General features: G+C 30.7%; 1 protein-coding gene across 1 annotated transcript; it reads right to left on the minus strand.

Moving 5' to 3' along the window:
* Positions 1 to 12,064: 12,064 nt before the first annotated feature.
* LOC126676594 (14 kDa proline-rich protein DC2.15-like) lies at positions 12,065 to 12,808 on the minus strand. The gene has a single exon (XM_050370828.1). The coding sequence runs from the start codon at positions 12,720 to 12,722 to the stop codon at positions 12,309 to 12,311; it is 414 nt and encodes a 137-aa protein (XP_050226785.1). The 5' UTR covers positions 12,723 to 12,808; the 3' UTR covers positions 12,065 to 12,308.
* Between the last annotated feature and the right edge of the window lie 1,827 nt (positions 12,809 to 14,635).

Here is a 14,635-nt window from a genome sequence, read left to right on the forward strand (position 1 = left end):
ATTTACGTGCGGACACATCTTAAATTTTGGCAAGCCTTAATTGTATATTTGTGCATATTAATTTTTGTTTAATTCTTTTCACAAATCTTCAGATTCTGCTAAGGCCTTCTCTTCACTCAACAGCAATCATCGCCATCATTAATTATTATATTAACAATTTCAGATTTTGATATCTAATTTTATATGACAAATGTTCCTTATGGATTCAAACATGTAAACATAATTGGAACAAGATATATTAAGTTGGGCTATATATAATTGAATTAGGATCACTCTTAAAACCAACGAGAAGAAGTGGTTTACATGTTTGAACTAGGACATAGAGAATATTTGTTATATAAAATTGATATTTTTAAAATGTTAAAGACACCGATTTGCGGCGAAAAAGATCTCTGTAATTTCAATTTTTTTACTTTATTCCTAAGAGTTTTGTTTCCTTTAGTAGTTTTTATATTTTCAAAAACAATTTTATGAGGTCTTTTTGTTGATAAAAGTGTAAAAGTGTGAGAGACCAAATAAAATTATTTTCTAAAAAATAAAAACTAAGTAAGGAAATTGAAGGATTGTATACAAGTGGTAATTTCTCAAATTACATGTTTTGGCATTTTATTTATAACTTTACATTACAAGTTTTGACTTTTCTTTTTTGACTTTTTTCATTTACGAAAAATACCTTTTTTTTTAATTTCATAAATACCTTTTTTGGTTTTCAATTTCGGTTTTCGGTTTTTCGGTTCGGTCGACCTAACCGACCGACAGTTTTTTTATATAGTGTAAGATTAGTATATATAGTGTTAATTTTTATTTTTTATTGATTTTTTTTTCTGAAATTTTTTATTTTATTTTTTATAGTGTAACGGTAGTGTTTTTATGGTGTTTATATAGTGTAAAATTAGTGTATATATAGTGTATAAGTAGTGTATTTATGGCATTTTGTAGTGCTTTTGTGGTTTAACCATGAAACACTGCAAATACACCATAAACACTGCAAATACACCAGAAACACTGTAAATGCACCATAAATATACTAAAAAACAGCAGAAATACACTATTAATACACCAAAAATACACTAAAACGTTAAGATATTATAAAATTATTACAAATGCACCATAAATCAACATTTTCTTTACAAAATCAATAGCAATAAACAAATTTATGAATAAGAGAAGACAAAATAAATAATTATATGAACAATAGAACAATTTTATAAACAAAAAATTATATATCTACAATAATTTATTTACAAAATATTTAAATCATTACAAAAAATCTAAAAAATTACACATATCTGAAAATGAGTCGAGAAATCCATAGCGTGAACGGAAAAGACGAACGGACTAGCGCGAACGGAAAAGACGAACAGAAAAACGACCGGAAACGACGAGAAATCCATCGAAAGTAGACGAACGGAAGCACGGCCGGAAAGACGAACGGAAAAATAATCGGAAGAGATAAACTGAAAATCAAATGAAAAAGAAGAAGAGAGAGAAGAGAGAGAAGAGAGAAAAAAAAAGTGACTATGAAAAAGTTTAATCTAAAATGAGATAAGACTTCTTTATATAGTAGGTATTTTTTGTAAATAAGTTAGCTTATTAGTTAACATAGGATAAGAGAAAAAAAATGGATTAAAATGGTGTAAATACTTTACCCAAATCAGGTATTTGGAAAATAATCCCTTTATAGAATTGTCTTTGGTAAAAAAATGCTTTTAAAAATATAATAATCAAGTAAAGAAACAAAAATGCTTAAGGATTAAGTAAAAATTAAAAATAAAAAGTCCTTGAACCTTAGGGTTGGTTAAATTGAAAGGTAAAACGAGGGGGTATTTATAAATGAACAAGTGTTCTTTGATTAGAAGCTTTTCATTGAAAGAATTTTGTGTTCATATTCCCCACGGATAACCAATTTGTTTGGGAATATTGCTTTCATATTATTATTATTATTATTATTATTATTATTATTATTATTATTATTATTATTATTAGGTCTCTGCTCATGAGTCGCGTATGTGAGATTTAATAATTTTTAAATTTATTTTTTAATAAATAAATATGTATTTAAACTAAATTTTAAGTTTAATATAATTTGATTTAGGCTAAACCTATCTCAGGACTGCTTCTTTATTTTGTCACTTATATTTAGAAAATTCCTACCGTAAAAATATTTTCTTTCAATTTTTTTACTTATTAGGTTTTTGATTTTATATCCTTTTTTTATTTTCATTTGTTCCCTCTACTTATAATTTTTTCTTTCGGTCTCAATAAAAGACGTACAAATTGAAAATGGACAACTAGAGGGACCTAAATATAGACAAGTTTGCGATAGGAACCTCCTAAAAAATAGTGGTATATGAGTTTTGCCTTTGATCTATAGATTTCGCCAAATTTTTAGTTTATTTTGAATTAAATATATTTTTAATATAAATTAAATTTTATGGTTTATAAATATAGTAAAGTTAAATATAGCGATTAAACTTAAAAAAATTATATTTAATAGCTTATAAATATGGTTAAGATATTACAACTCCTAAATTTATAGGCATAAAAAATTTAAAATTATATTAATTTAATTTTTAAATATCTTTTATTTCCTAGCCTATAAATATTAATAATATATCAAAAATCTTCAAATTTTAAAATTTATAGACAAAAATAAAACTCCTCAAATTTCATGACAATAAAATTTTATAAGTTTAAATTTTAATTAATTTAATTAAATTTCAAAAACTTTTCATATTTTCTAACCCATATATAATAGTTAAAAAATATTTTAAATATCATAACTAAATTTTTTAATTTAAATAATGTTATTTTAAATATATACAAAGTTCAATAAGATGTATTCTTATATTATTTATATGATTATAAAATAAATTTTATTGATTGGTTAAAACTTTATTTGTATACAATAAATTATGTTATGAAATGTGTTAATATTAATTAAATCTAATAATTTATCAATACAATATAATATAATAGTTTATTGATTAAATTTTACAATACTTCTTTCATACACAATGAACTATATTTTTTGGATAAATGCTTGTTTATTAGAACAACCACTTGGAGGTAAAAGAAAAGTATAAAAGAACTATCAAGAGTACTTAACAAAGCAATCCAAACATCTAAAAACGTCTAACCTCAAAAAAGGAAAACGAGAGTGATAAGAAGCATAGAACAGAACCGCCCTACTAATAACTAAGAAAACTAAAGACTTAGTTCGCATAGTCTCTCTCTTGAAAACTAGTATCTTGTTTCTAACTTTCTATAATTCCCAAACATTGAAAAACTAAATAAACTTTCAAAACTCCTTATATTCTCGAAAAACACATTCTGTCCAGAAATTGACAAAAATGATGAACAGTCATAGGAGTGACTCAAAGAATTCAGAATTTAGCAAATAAACAATTCAAAAAAAAGCCAAGCATAATCACAATGCAAGATAATATGAGAGCTCGTTTCTTCTTCACCACACCAAGAACAAGAATATTAGAAGGATCAAGCTCATCTTGACGGACTAAAGAAGTATTGCAAGAAATACGGTCTCTATCCAATAACCAAATAAAAAATTGGATATGATCAAGAATTTTCAGTTTCCAAATAAATGGAATAAAAGAACCAACCTACTGGCCCATATGCTCCCTGCTCCGGTCAGAAACTGCAAATAATTACCCAGAAATTTGTTGCTGCCGGGCGGATGAATAGAGCTATCCTTACAGATCATTTTCAGCATTGGATTCCTTCTGAGCTGCTGAGCTACATTGCTGCATTGGATTCCTTTCATTCTTAGCTGTCATGAGCTGTCATGAGCATATGGAGCTGCTGGTGCACGAGTTCTATATGTGAAGCTGTTTTGTGAAGTTGGTTATTCCTCTGCTGATGTGGCAGCAGTTATAGTCTGAGTTAGTTAGTTTGCTATATAGAATTTCAGGTTCTAGATTCTTCCAAGTTTTCTCTAGTATATAAAGAGAAGACTATAGGTTGTAAATTCATTATGAGATTAATAAAGATTGTGAGTTTTGTTTTCTAATATGGTATCAGAGCCTATGCTCTGCATTTCTTACTTTTCTTGAGCAGTTATTTTTTCCCAGCTTCCAAACACTCTTTTATGTCAAATTTTTCTTTTCTTTTCTCGGATTAATCTCATAATCTTCAATCTTCTTATCAATGGCGAACATAAACACAAACTACAGAGCAGATGAATCAATGTCCAGTCCTTTCTTCTTGCACCCAGGTGACTCTTTGGTTTTAGTTTCAGTTCTTCTAAATGGAGGAAATTATCACAAGTGGAGTAGATCGATGAGAATGGCTTTGCTATCCAAAAACAAGTATAAATTTGTTGATGGATCGATTTTAGCACCAACAAGAGATAATCAGATGTTTGATGTATGGGAAAGATGCAATACCATGGTGATGTCATGGATCTTCAGGTCAGTTTCTCCTACAATTGCTGAAAGCATTTCATGTTTAGATAGTGCTTTGGATATATGGAATGATCTGAGGGATAGATTCTCACAAGGAGACATTTACAGAATAGGTGACTTGCAAGAAGAGATTTACTCTTTTCAACAAAATTCTGGATTTGGCAATTCTGGATTTGGAAGTGGAAATTTTCAATCCAATAAGATGAAACTTTGTTCATTTTGTGGTTTCTCAGGACATACAGTGGATATATGCTACAGGAAACATGGATTTCCTCCTGGTTATCAACCAAAATATAAAAGAGAAAACAATTTTACTCCTCAAGCTAACTATGCTTATGCAGAATCAAAGTTTGCAGATCCTAAAATGCAGGAAACAATGTCTGAACAATCTGCAATACAGGGAAATACTTGCTTTAATGAAAATGAAGCATCAGGATCAATCTTCCCTTTCACTCCTGATCAATACCAGAAGATAATGGCATTGATTCAGCAACCTCATATGACTGGATCAACTTTACCAGAAGCATCTCATGTCAATTCCTTAACAGCTTCTTTTAAAGCTCAGAAAGAAACACAAGGTATGATTTGCTCTTGTCAGTCTAATGATGATTGTTATAGGAACAGATGGATCCTAGATACAGGAGCAACTGGTCACATTACTTGCAATCTTGATTATTTGATCAAATCTAAAGCAGTAACTGGTGTTCATGTTAGGTTACCTAATGGAGAACTTATAACAGTGACTCATATAGGATCAGTTAAGATATCTTCTGAGCTTATCCTTGATCATGTTCTCTATGTGCCTCAGTTCAACTTTAATCTTATATCTGCTAGCAAACTGACTGATGATGGAAAAACATGCTTGATTATTCATGGTGACTCCTGTTTCATTCAGGACCTTCATACATGGAGGATGATTGGACAAGCTGAAAAAAGAAAGGGGTTATATCAGTTAGTTCAGAGTCAGAAATTTAATATTGTTACTAATCCTTCTTGTTTGAATAATGTTTGCCATGTTGATAATTCTGCTGAATTATGGCATTACAGATTAGGACATTTGTCTTCTAAGATTCTTAGATTGATGAAAAGGATAGAACCATCAATAATGAATTCTGTAACACATGTTTGTGATGTTTGTCATTATGCAAAACAGAGAAAACTGACTTTTCCTATTAGTACTTCTGTTTCTAAGGGAATATTTGATCTAATTCATGTTGATATATGGGGACCTATGTCTGTATCTTCAATGCATGGTTTCAGATACTTCTTGACCATTGTAGATGATTACTCTAGACACACCTGGATTTTTCTCATGAAACAAAAGTCAGAAACAAGAGGCATTCTAAACAACTTTGTAACTTATGCTCAGAATCAGTTTGGCAAAGGAATCAAGACCATAAGAACAGATAATGGTCTAGAATTTATGCAGAATGAATTCTATCTCAAACATGGGATTGAGCATCAAACAAGTTGTGTATACACCCCAGAGCAAAATGGATTAGTAGAGAGGAAGCACCAGCATATTTTAAATGTTGCTAGAGCTCTAAAGTTTCAATCCTCTTTACCTACTCATTTTTGGGAATACTGCATTCAACATGCTGTATATTTGATCAACAGAACTCCATCTCCTGTGATAAAAAATAAGACTCCATATGAGATGCTGCATGAGTCTTTGCCTGTTCTAAACCACTTAAGAGTTTTTGGTTGCTTGTGCTTTGCAAGTACAACTGAAGCTTCAAGAAGCAAATTTGACAAAAGGGCTCTCAAGTGTGTTTTTCTAGGCATTCCTGCTTCCACAAAAGGTTATGTTTTATATTGCATGGATACTTCTCAGATCATAGTATCTAGAAATGTACTATTTTATGAACATAACTATCCTTATATTCATAAATCAGACTCTGCTGATTTGTCTGCCTCTGCTTCACAGAACCTGGACTGGAGTCATTTTTCTTCTTCTTCACAACCCAATTCACCTATCTCAGAACCAAACATACCTACCAGTCCAGTTTCTAGCCCTTGGAACACTAATCATGCTTCTACCTCACCTCCTTCTATCTTTCAACCTTCTGATTTTCCTGAGTTGAGAAGATCAACTAGATCATCTCAAATTCCTACACATTTAAAGGATTACTCAGTGTCTTTACCTCCTTTTTTGATTAAACCCATCACTAGTCCTCATGCCCTTTCTTCTGTTCTTACCTATAAAAACCTTTCTAAAAATCATAGAACTTTTGTTTTAAACATAAGTTCTATTTCTGAACCAAAAACATACAATGAAGCAGTCAAGCACTCTTGTTGGAAAGATGTTATGGAAGCAGAAATGAAAGCCTTAGAAAGCAATAACACCTGGATTATGTCTGATCTTCCACAGGGAAAACAAGCTATAGGTTGTAAGTGGGTTTACAAAACTAAGTTTAAATCAGATGGCAGTATTGAAAGGTGCAAAGCCAGATTGGTTGCAAAAGGTTATAATCAGCAGGAAGGCTTAGACTACCTGGACACATTTTCTCCTGTTGTTAAAATGACAACTGTGAGAACCTTGTTAGCTCTTGCAGCAGTTCACAATTGGCATTTACATCAATTAGATGTGAATAATGCTTTTCTACATGGGGATTTAAATGAAGAAGTATACATGACACCACCACCAGGCTTCATTTCTAAATCCAGTTCTAAGGTCTGCAAATTGCAGAAATCCTTATATGGCTTGAAGCAGGCTAGCATGCAGTGGAATGCAAAACTCAGTTCAGCATTGGTTAGTCAAGGATTCAAACCATCAACAGCAGATTCTTCCTTATTTATCAAGGTATCTGGAAACAAGTTTATTGCTCTTCTTGTTTATGTAGATGACTTGATCATTGCCAGCAATGACATGGAAGAAGTTGAACATATTAAAAACTACTTGCACACAACTTTCAGTATTAAGGACCTTGGTTCCCTTAAGTATTTTCTTGGTCTTGAGGTAGCCAGATCAAACAAAGGCATCACACTTTGTCAAAGAAAGTATGCTACTGATTTATTAGCAGACATGGGGTTTTCTGAAGCAAAGCCAGTTTCTACTCCAATGGTGAATTCTAAAAGATTGAGCAGAAGTGAAGGGACACCTTTATCTGATAATTTTGCATATAGACAACTGGTTGGCAAATTGTTGTATCTGTGTGTAACCAGGCCTGATCTTTCCTATGCAGTCCAACAATTGTCTCAGTTCTTGGATTGTCCTACCTCTCTGCATATGGTAGCTGCTCAGCGTGTGCTTAGATATTTGAAGTCAGCACCTGGTAAAGGGTTATTTTTCTCCTCAGAGTCAGATTTAAGCTTAAAAGCTTTTTCAGATTCTGACTGGGCAACCTGCATTGACACAAGAAGGTCAATATCAGGTTACTGTGTTTTTATAGGGACTTCTCTTATATCATGGAAGTCAAAAAAGCAAACCACTGTCTCTAAGTCAAGTACAGAAGCAGAATACAGGGCTTTAGCTACTTTGACTTGTGAAATGCAGTGGCTTACATATTTGCTTCAGGATCTTCATCAGTTTCAAACTGGGTCAGCACAGTTATTCTGTGATAATCAGTCTGCAATTCAACTTGCACATAATCCAGTTTTCCATGAAAGATCCAAACATATTGACATTGATTGTCATATTGTTAGAGAAAAGATTGCATCTGGATTGATTCATTTGCTTCCAGTTAGTTCTGCTAATCAGCTTGCAGACTGTCTTACTAAATCCCTACCTCCTGCTTCTTTTTCACATTCCATATCCAAGCTGGGCTTACTTGATATGTATTCTCCAGCTTGAGGGGGGCTCTTACAGATCATTTTCAGCATTGGATTCCTTCTGAGCTGCTGAGCTACATTGCTGCATTGGATTCCTTTCATTCTTAGCTGTCATGAGCTGTCATGAGCATATGGAGCTGCTGGTGCACGAGTTCTATATGTGAAGCTGTTTTGTGAAGTTGGTTATTCCTCTGCTGATGTGGCAGCAGTTATAGTCTGAGTTAGTTAGTTTGTTATATAGAATTTCAGGTTCTAGATTCTTCCAAGTTTTCTCTAGTATATAAAGAGAAGACTATAGGTTGTAAATTCATTATGAGATTAATAAAGATTGTGAGTTTTGTTTTCTAATAGCTATTGCCGATGCCCATAATACTGCCTAGTAGTTACTGCCGAAGGAAATATTTATTAGAAAACATCGTTTGAGCGACGGACTTTAGCGACAGACTGTATTTCATACATACCTAAATTAACCTCTATATGCTTCATTCACAATGAACCACTGTCACTTTCGCGTTTGGGAACTTTAGACACCAACTCCCATACCTGAAAGCTCCACCAAGTCTCTTCTGAATCCAGCTAGCCGTATCATGACCTGCCTCCCAGGTCCTAGAGTATCCATCCATACCTAGATCAACCAAGCCTGCCGAGTTGATGGTTTCACAAACCCCTCTAATACCCATATAAGACGACGGACACTGCAATTCTTCTCTCATGGATCGAAGAGATCGGTGAAATCCCTCATGCAACACCAAAGGGATTGAGAACCATTAGCAAGAGAATTGAGGATTTGCGAAGATTCTCATATTTTGCTTCTATTTTGGTCACTATAGAAACTCATAAGTTTCTATAAACCACCTTGTTTTGACTAGGATATCCACTTTTGAAACTTAATTACTAGATTTTCTATCCATATTTTGCTAATTTCATTCGATATTTACTTTTGAAAAATAATTTTAAAAATAATGCGTTTCTCATGTCTCGATCGAGAACATACCTTATTAAAAAAAACAACCATAAAAGAACACCATAAATACAACATAAACATACTATATAAAAATACTATTCGATCGAGAGAAAAATTGATTTATATGTGGAAATCTCTTTTCTCTCTAACAAACCCTAACCGCCTAGAGCTTTTTTCTTATTTCTTCTTCGGTAGCTGCTGTCAATAGCTTAATTTTCCTGTTGACGGTAGCCATCCATTTATTTATGTTATTTTAATTTCATAAAATATAATAAATAGCTAATTCTTTTTTATTTTTTAATGGATTAAAATTTATCATAAAGCGCAATTCAATTATTAAGAAGCGAAGATAGATTGAAGATCTTTCATCAACAAAATGGATTCGTCTATGAGCTATACTAGTTTTATTTATTTTTTATTATTTATCTTTTTTATAAATGTTTTATTTTGTCCTTTCTTTCTGAAAGGTTTGTTGTCCTTTCATTGTGTGAAAGGTTTGATATCTCTTTTTTAGAAGGAATTATGACCAAATGCTGATTGAATCGGATGTTGTGAGTTTGCGGGTGATTGGAGAAGTTTGAACGAAAGCGATTGAAGATTGCACTTAATTCGCGAAACAGTTAGTAATTTATTTTTATTTTCGTAAGTAAGATCTGCAAATCAGGCAGCATGTTGTCTGTTCCATGTCAGGTCATCGGGTTTAGTTTTCAAATTATCCCGAATTTCTTATAAATGTAACTGTTTTATATTCAATTTAATGAGATCCGATGAATTCAAAAAAAAACTTATGTCTCGATCGAGAAAAGTAATAAAGTATATTTTTTATATTAAAAAATATAAGATATAAAGTGGTCAAAAAAATCAAATACCGGTGAAATTAAGTTTTAAAAGTAAGATATTTTATAAGTAATTCCTAATTTAAATGCGTGTTGGATTATCGTTCGATTTTAACCTAAACTAAATGCAATATTCCAATTAATCATTCAATAAAAGATTAAATAAATGATACAATAGCCCGTTGTTAATTCATAATTAAATTGAACCAAATGCAATTCAAATTAAGTACAGCCTTAAAATTGAAGTGTGATGTAGAAGAAGACAATAAGTCCTTGCATTGCCCAAACAACAAAAATATTTAAGAAAAGAGTACATCAAGAAATTACTGCTTAAACATTAAGTAATAAAAACATCCCAAACTAAAGGCACACCATGCATATTGATGAGAAGCATAGTATAATTGATTTGGTGTGGCTGATGATGGGTAGCTTGAATAGTCATATTCATGGTCTATTGGCTCTCGTGTGGCTGATGATGAATGGTCCAAAATTGGCTCGGGGGGTGATGGTGGATAAAATGTAGAGCTAACCAACGTGGAGAAAAGGAGATTAAATAAGAGGAGAAGGGTGACTGACATTACAACTTTTGAAGCCATGTTTAGAAATTTTTGGTTCGGTTTAAAAAAAATAGATATAAAAGAATTATTAGTTTGAAGGGGCTGATGAGCAATGGCATTGAGGCAAGGGGTTTTATAGATGGAGATGCAGAGCAAATTGCATTTTAAAAACTTAAAACTGTGATTCATTATTTGCAAAATGGATATTCCAAAATTAAGTTGGTGAAGACTTTGTTATGCCAATGATAAAAAGTCTTGCAGGTGCCAATTAATTACGTGCGGGCACATTTTATGTTTTCATATAAAATGAATTCCACACTCAAAATTGAATTTCAAAATGAAAAATAATCATGTTATTTTTTTTAATAATCTTCTAAAAAATATACATATAATAGTTACATAAAAATGTATATTTATCACTAATTTTTTGTTTTTAAAATATAGAACAATCGAAATATATACTTAGCATAAATTTAACGTTCATGTGACAAAAAGTCTCGAGATTGTTTATATTTTTGTGGGCAGGAAGAGACTTTGGTGTCTGTGCAGCATGCATTATGTTCCAGCGCTAAAACATGTAATGCTCTCAAAAAGAAACTTCATTATTATATAATAAAAAAACCCTCGATTTTGTTTTATTTCCATTTATCTAATATAATTGTTTATAATTATTTTTCAATTTAAAATTTTGAAATAATTTTAATTATTATAGCCGAATTTTGTCAGTCTTATATGAAAATTTTAGGTCAAATTATGCATACATGAACAAATTTTTAGATAAAAAGGATTCAAGCTGCCATTTAAGTATTTTTGGCCGAAAAAATTCAAATTCAAAATTAAAAAAAAATATTAATATTTAATAACCAAATTAAACAAAAAATTAAAATTTAGCCAAAAAAAGAAACGGTAGTTTAAGTGTTATCAGAATAAACTACCTAACAAAATTAACATCTTGTTCCTGAAATTTGTTGAGCGGGACTAGCACACGATGTGGGTGTTATGCTGATGTAGAAACAAGATTAAAATCCACGTAGTTCATTAGAGAATTATTATTGATCCAGAAAAAAAAAAGTGAACAATTAGAGAACTCTTGTTGACCTAATAAATTGGCACACACACTTGTTGTTACCCTTATAAATTGAGATAAAATTGCTGAAATTAAAAACACAATTATTGAATTTGTAAATAGGGGAAAAGCTTCAAGTTCTTTTTGAGCTATCAGACCTGCTTAAAAGTACAGTAATGCTTCGAGTTACTAATTAGTTTTAGATTAATAATATTAAATAAACTCGAAAGAAATTTATCAAAAAAAAACTCGAAAGAAATACAACAGATTTCAATCTCAAATCTATATATATATAAAAAAAAAAGAGGATGGTTAAATAGAAGTACAATTGAACTTATCAATTCAAAAGTGATAATTCATTTTTGTATTTAGCAATCATAATACCAATCCAACAAATAAAAATTAGATTGTGCTAAAATAACATACATTTTCGGGCCAACATACTCTTGCATAAAGAAGTATTTAATAAATTATAATTTCAAATTTAACAAGAAGAATTGAGTACAGTGATGCGGAATACAAAACAACACGACGAAGACGAGAAGTCTTCATAAATAGATAAAAATAAATAAATCGTACAATAATGAATTATTGATAGAATGTTTACGCCATAGGCTATAAAACACCCCGACACCAAAAACACAACAAAGAACTTAAGATAAAAATAAATAAAAACAAAATGACTTTAATTTAAGCGCATTGAAACCCTTCTGGCACCTTCTTACCACAGTAGTTAAGCAACAAGCTCAAATTAACCGGAACATTCAAGCTAATACCTGCAACACTAGCTTTGAGGGTAGTGCAAATGCAAACAGCAGCTTCAAGATCAACGAGATCAGCAAGAAGGCTACAACAAGGAGTCTTTGGTGGGGTACCGATTGTAACACTCAATAAATCGTTCAATAAATTAAGGCATACACCAAGTTTGATGGTATCCTTTGGGCATTTAGCTGGTTTATATGATGGCACTGGTGATGGTTTAATAGGTTTTGATGGATGGCCTTTTGGTGTTGATGGTGGGCAATATGTAGAGCTCACTAAAGTAAAGAAAAGAAGGTTGAGAGCAAGGAGAAAGGCAGTTGAAGCTATAGTTCTTGAAGCCATCTCCAAAAAATTAAGAACCTAAATTTCTTATCGGATTTGAGATATGAGCTTTTCTTGCTTTGACTTGAGAGTGGTGGAAATGGCTAAGGGGATTTAGGGTTTATATAGATGGAAATTGAGATAAATTTGTTCCAAAATTATGGCGAAAATGATAAATTTATTCCAAAATATACTTGAACAAGTAATTTTGTAATTTGTGTCGGTTATACGTTTAACCAATAAATGGAAAACATAAATTGTCTACTTTCTAATTGATTAGGTATATTTTAACCTATTAACTTATTTTAATGACAAATGACAAAATGAATTAATATACTCATAATATCATGATGTTTAAATATTATCCCATTATAATCTAGTATTTTTATGTTTGTTGCCAAATATATTTGTCTAATTTGCAGCTGATGTAGCGTGATATTATATATATCAAGTAGGATAAATTTTGTATATGTGAATTTATAAAACATTGTGTGTCGTCAACCCTAAAAAAAGTTGAGTATATTGTCGAAGGGTAAACATTAATGAATCAAACTGGAAAAAAATTAAAGATTATAGTATATTTAATAAAGGCTTAACTCATTATTAGGTTCTTAAACTATACTTCTTTTGATTAATTGGTCCTTAAACTAAATTAATTTTGTTTCTTTTGGTCCATAAACTCAAGAAAAACGTGTTTTCAAGTCCTTCAATGGATTTCCATTAAAAATTCCTTAGTTATGTGACATTATTTTAAGGCCTAATCACTCAAAAAACCCTCACCTTTAATTCTTTTTTCAATTCCACCCCGACGTTGAAAATTTGTCAATTTTACCCACTTTTGAATTTTCCGTTTTCAATTGTACCCCAATTTTTAAATTTTTGTTAATTTTTTAACTTAAATGATGAAATCATTCAATTAACTAAGTTTAAACATGAAATTAAATTTTTTTTTATTCAAAAAAGTAGAAATAAGTCCTTTATTTTTAAAAACTAACTAAAACCCATAATCATATTAACACTAACTTAAATTCTTAATTAATTTAACTAAATTTAAATAAATTTTAAAAACGTACAATTAATATATGCTAGACATAGAGAATGTTTTAAACAAATTTCCAAACGAAAAAGACGTTAATTTAATTTTTCAGGGTACAATTGAAACACAAAAATTCAAAATAGGGTAAAATTGACAAATTTTCAACGTCAGGGTATGATTGAAAAGGGGCTAAAAGGTCGGGGTTTTTTAAGACATTAAACCTTATTTTAACAAGTAACTGCTATTTTTGGTGCATGAATCACACACTCTAACGAAAGGAGTTAAAGACATGTTTTTTATATGTTCAGGGACCAAAAAAATAACAAGATTTAGTTTAGAGATTATTTAATCAAAAGACGTACAATTAAGGATCTAATAATGAGTTTATCCTTTAACAAATGAGCTATGGTTGTGGGTAGATACATTAATTTTGTCTGATTAATCTATAATTAATTATAGCAAAACTCATAAAAGCTACTAATATCCAGTTTTATTAGAAGCATTAGTATACTATGTCACTAAACTTTATTTAATGGATATTTATGTCATTACAAAAACATTACGATTTTCTTCTCCCAATTTTGAATTAATTTATCACAAAAATAATGATGCAAAATTATATTTTATATTTTATTAGTTCAATTTTTTTATTTGATGTCAAAATATAATTAACACAAAATGAAAAATTTGGATCAAACAGTCAAAAAGAATTACTCAAAATTTATTATCCATTCCATAATAACTATGAAAACTGCAAGCATGCACCATGTCATGCACGAGGAATCATATAATAGATGGTAGATAATGATAATATTAAAAATGTTTTAGAATCTTAACCCTATGCGATGCGTGGGCACAACCTGGCATTGCAGCTTGCAGGATAAGGCATTTTCTGATT

The sequence above is a fragment of the Mercurialis annua genome, linkage group LG4 (assembly GCF_937616625.2).
Source record: "Mercurialis annua linkage group LG4, ddMerAnnu1.2, whole genome shotgun sequence".
Taxonomy (NCBI): Eukaryota; Viridiplantae; Streptophyta; class Magnoliopsida; order Malpighiales; family Euphorbiaceae; genus Mercurialis; species Mercurialis annua.

Bases quoted from the DNA above. Each gene is read 5' to 3' on its own strand.
- LOC126676594 (XM_050370828.1), bottom strand. From the start codon at position 12,722: ATGGCTTCAAGAACTATAGCTTCAACTGCCTTTCTCCTTGCTCTCAAC.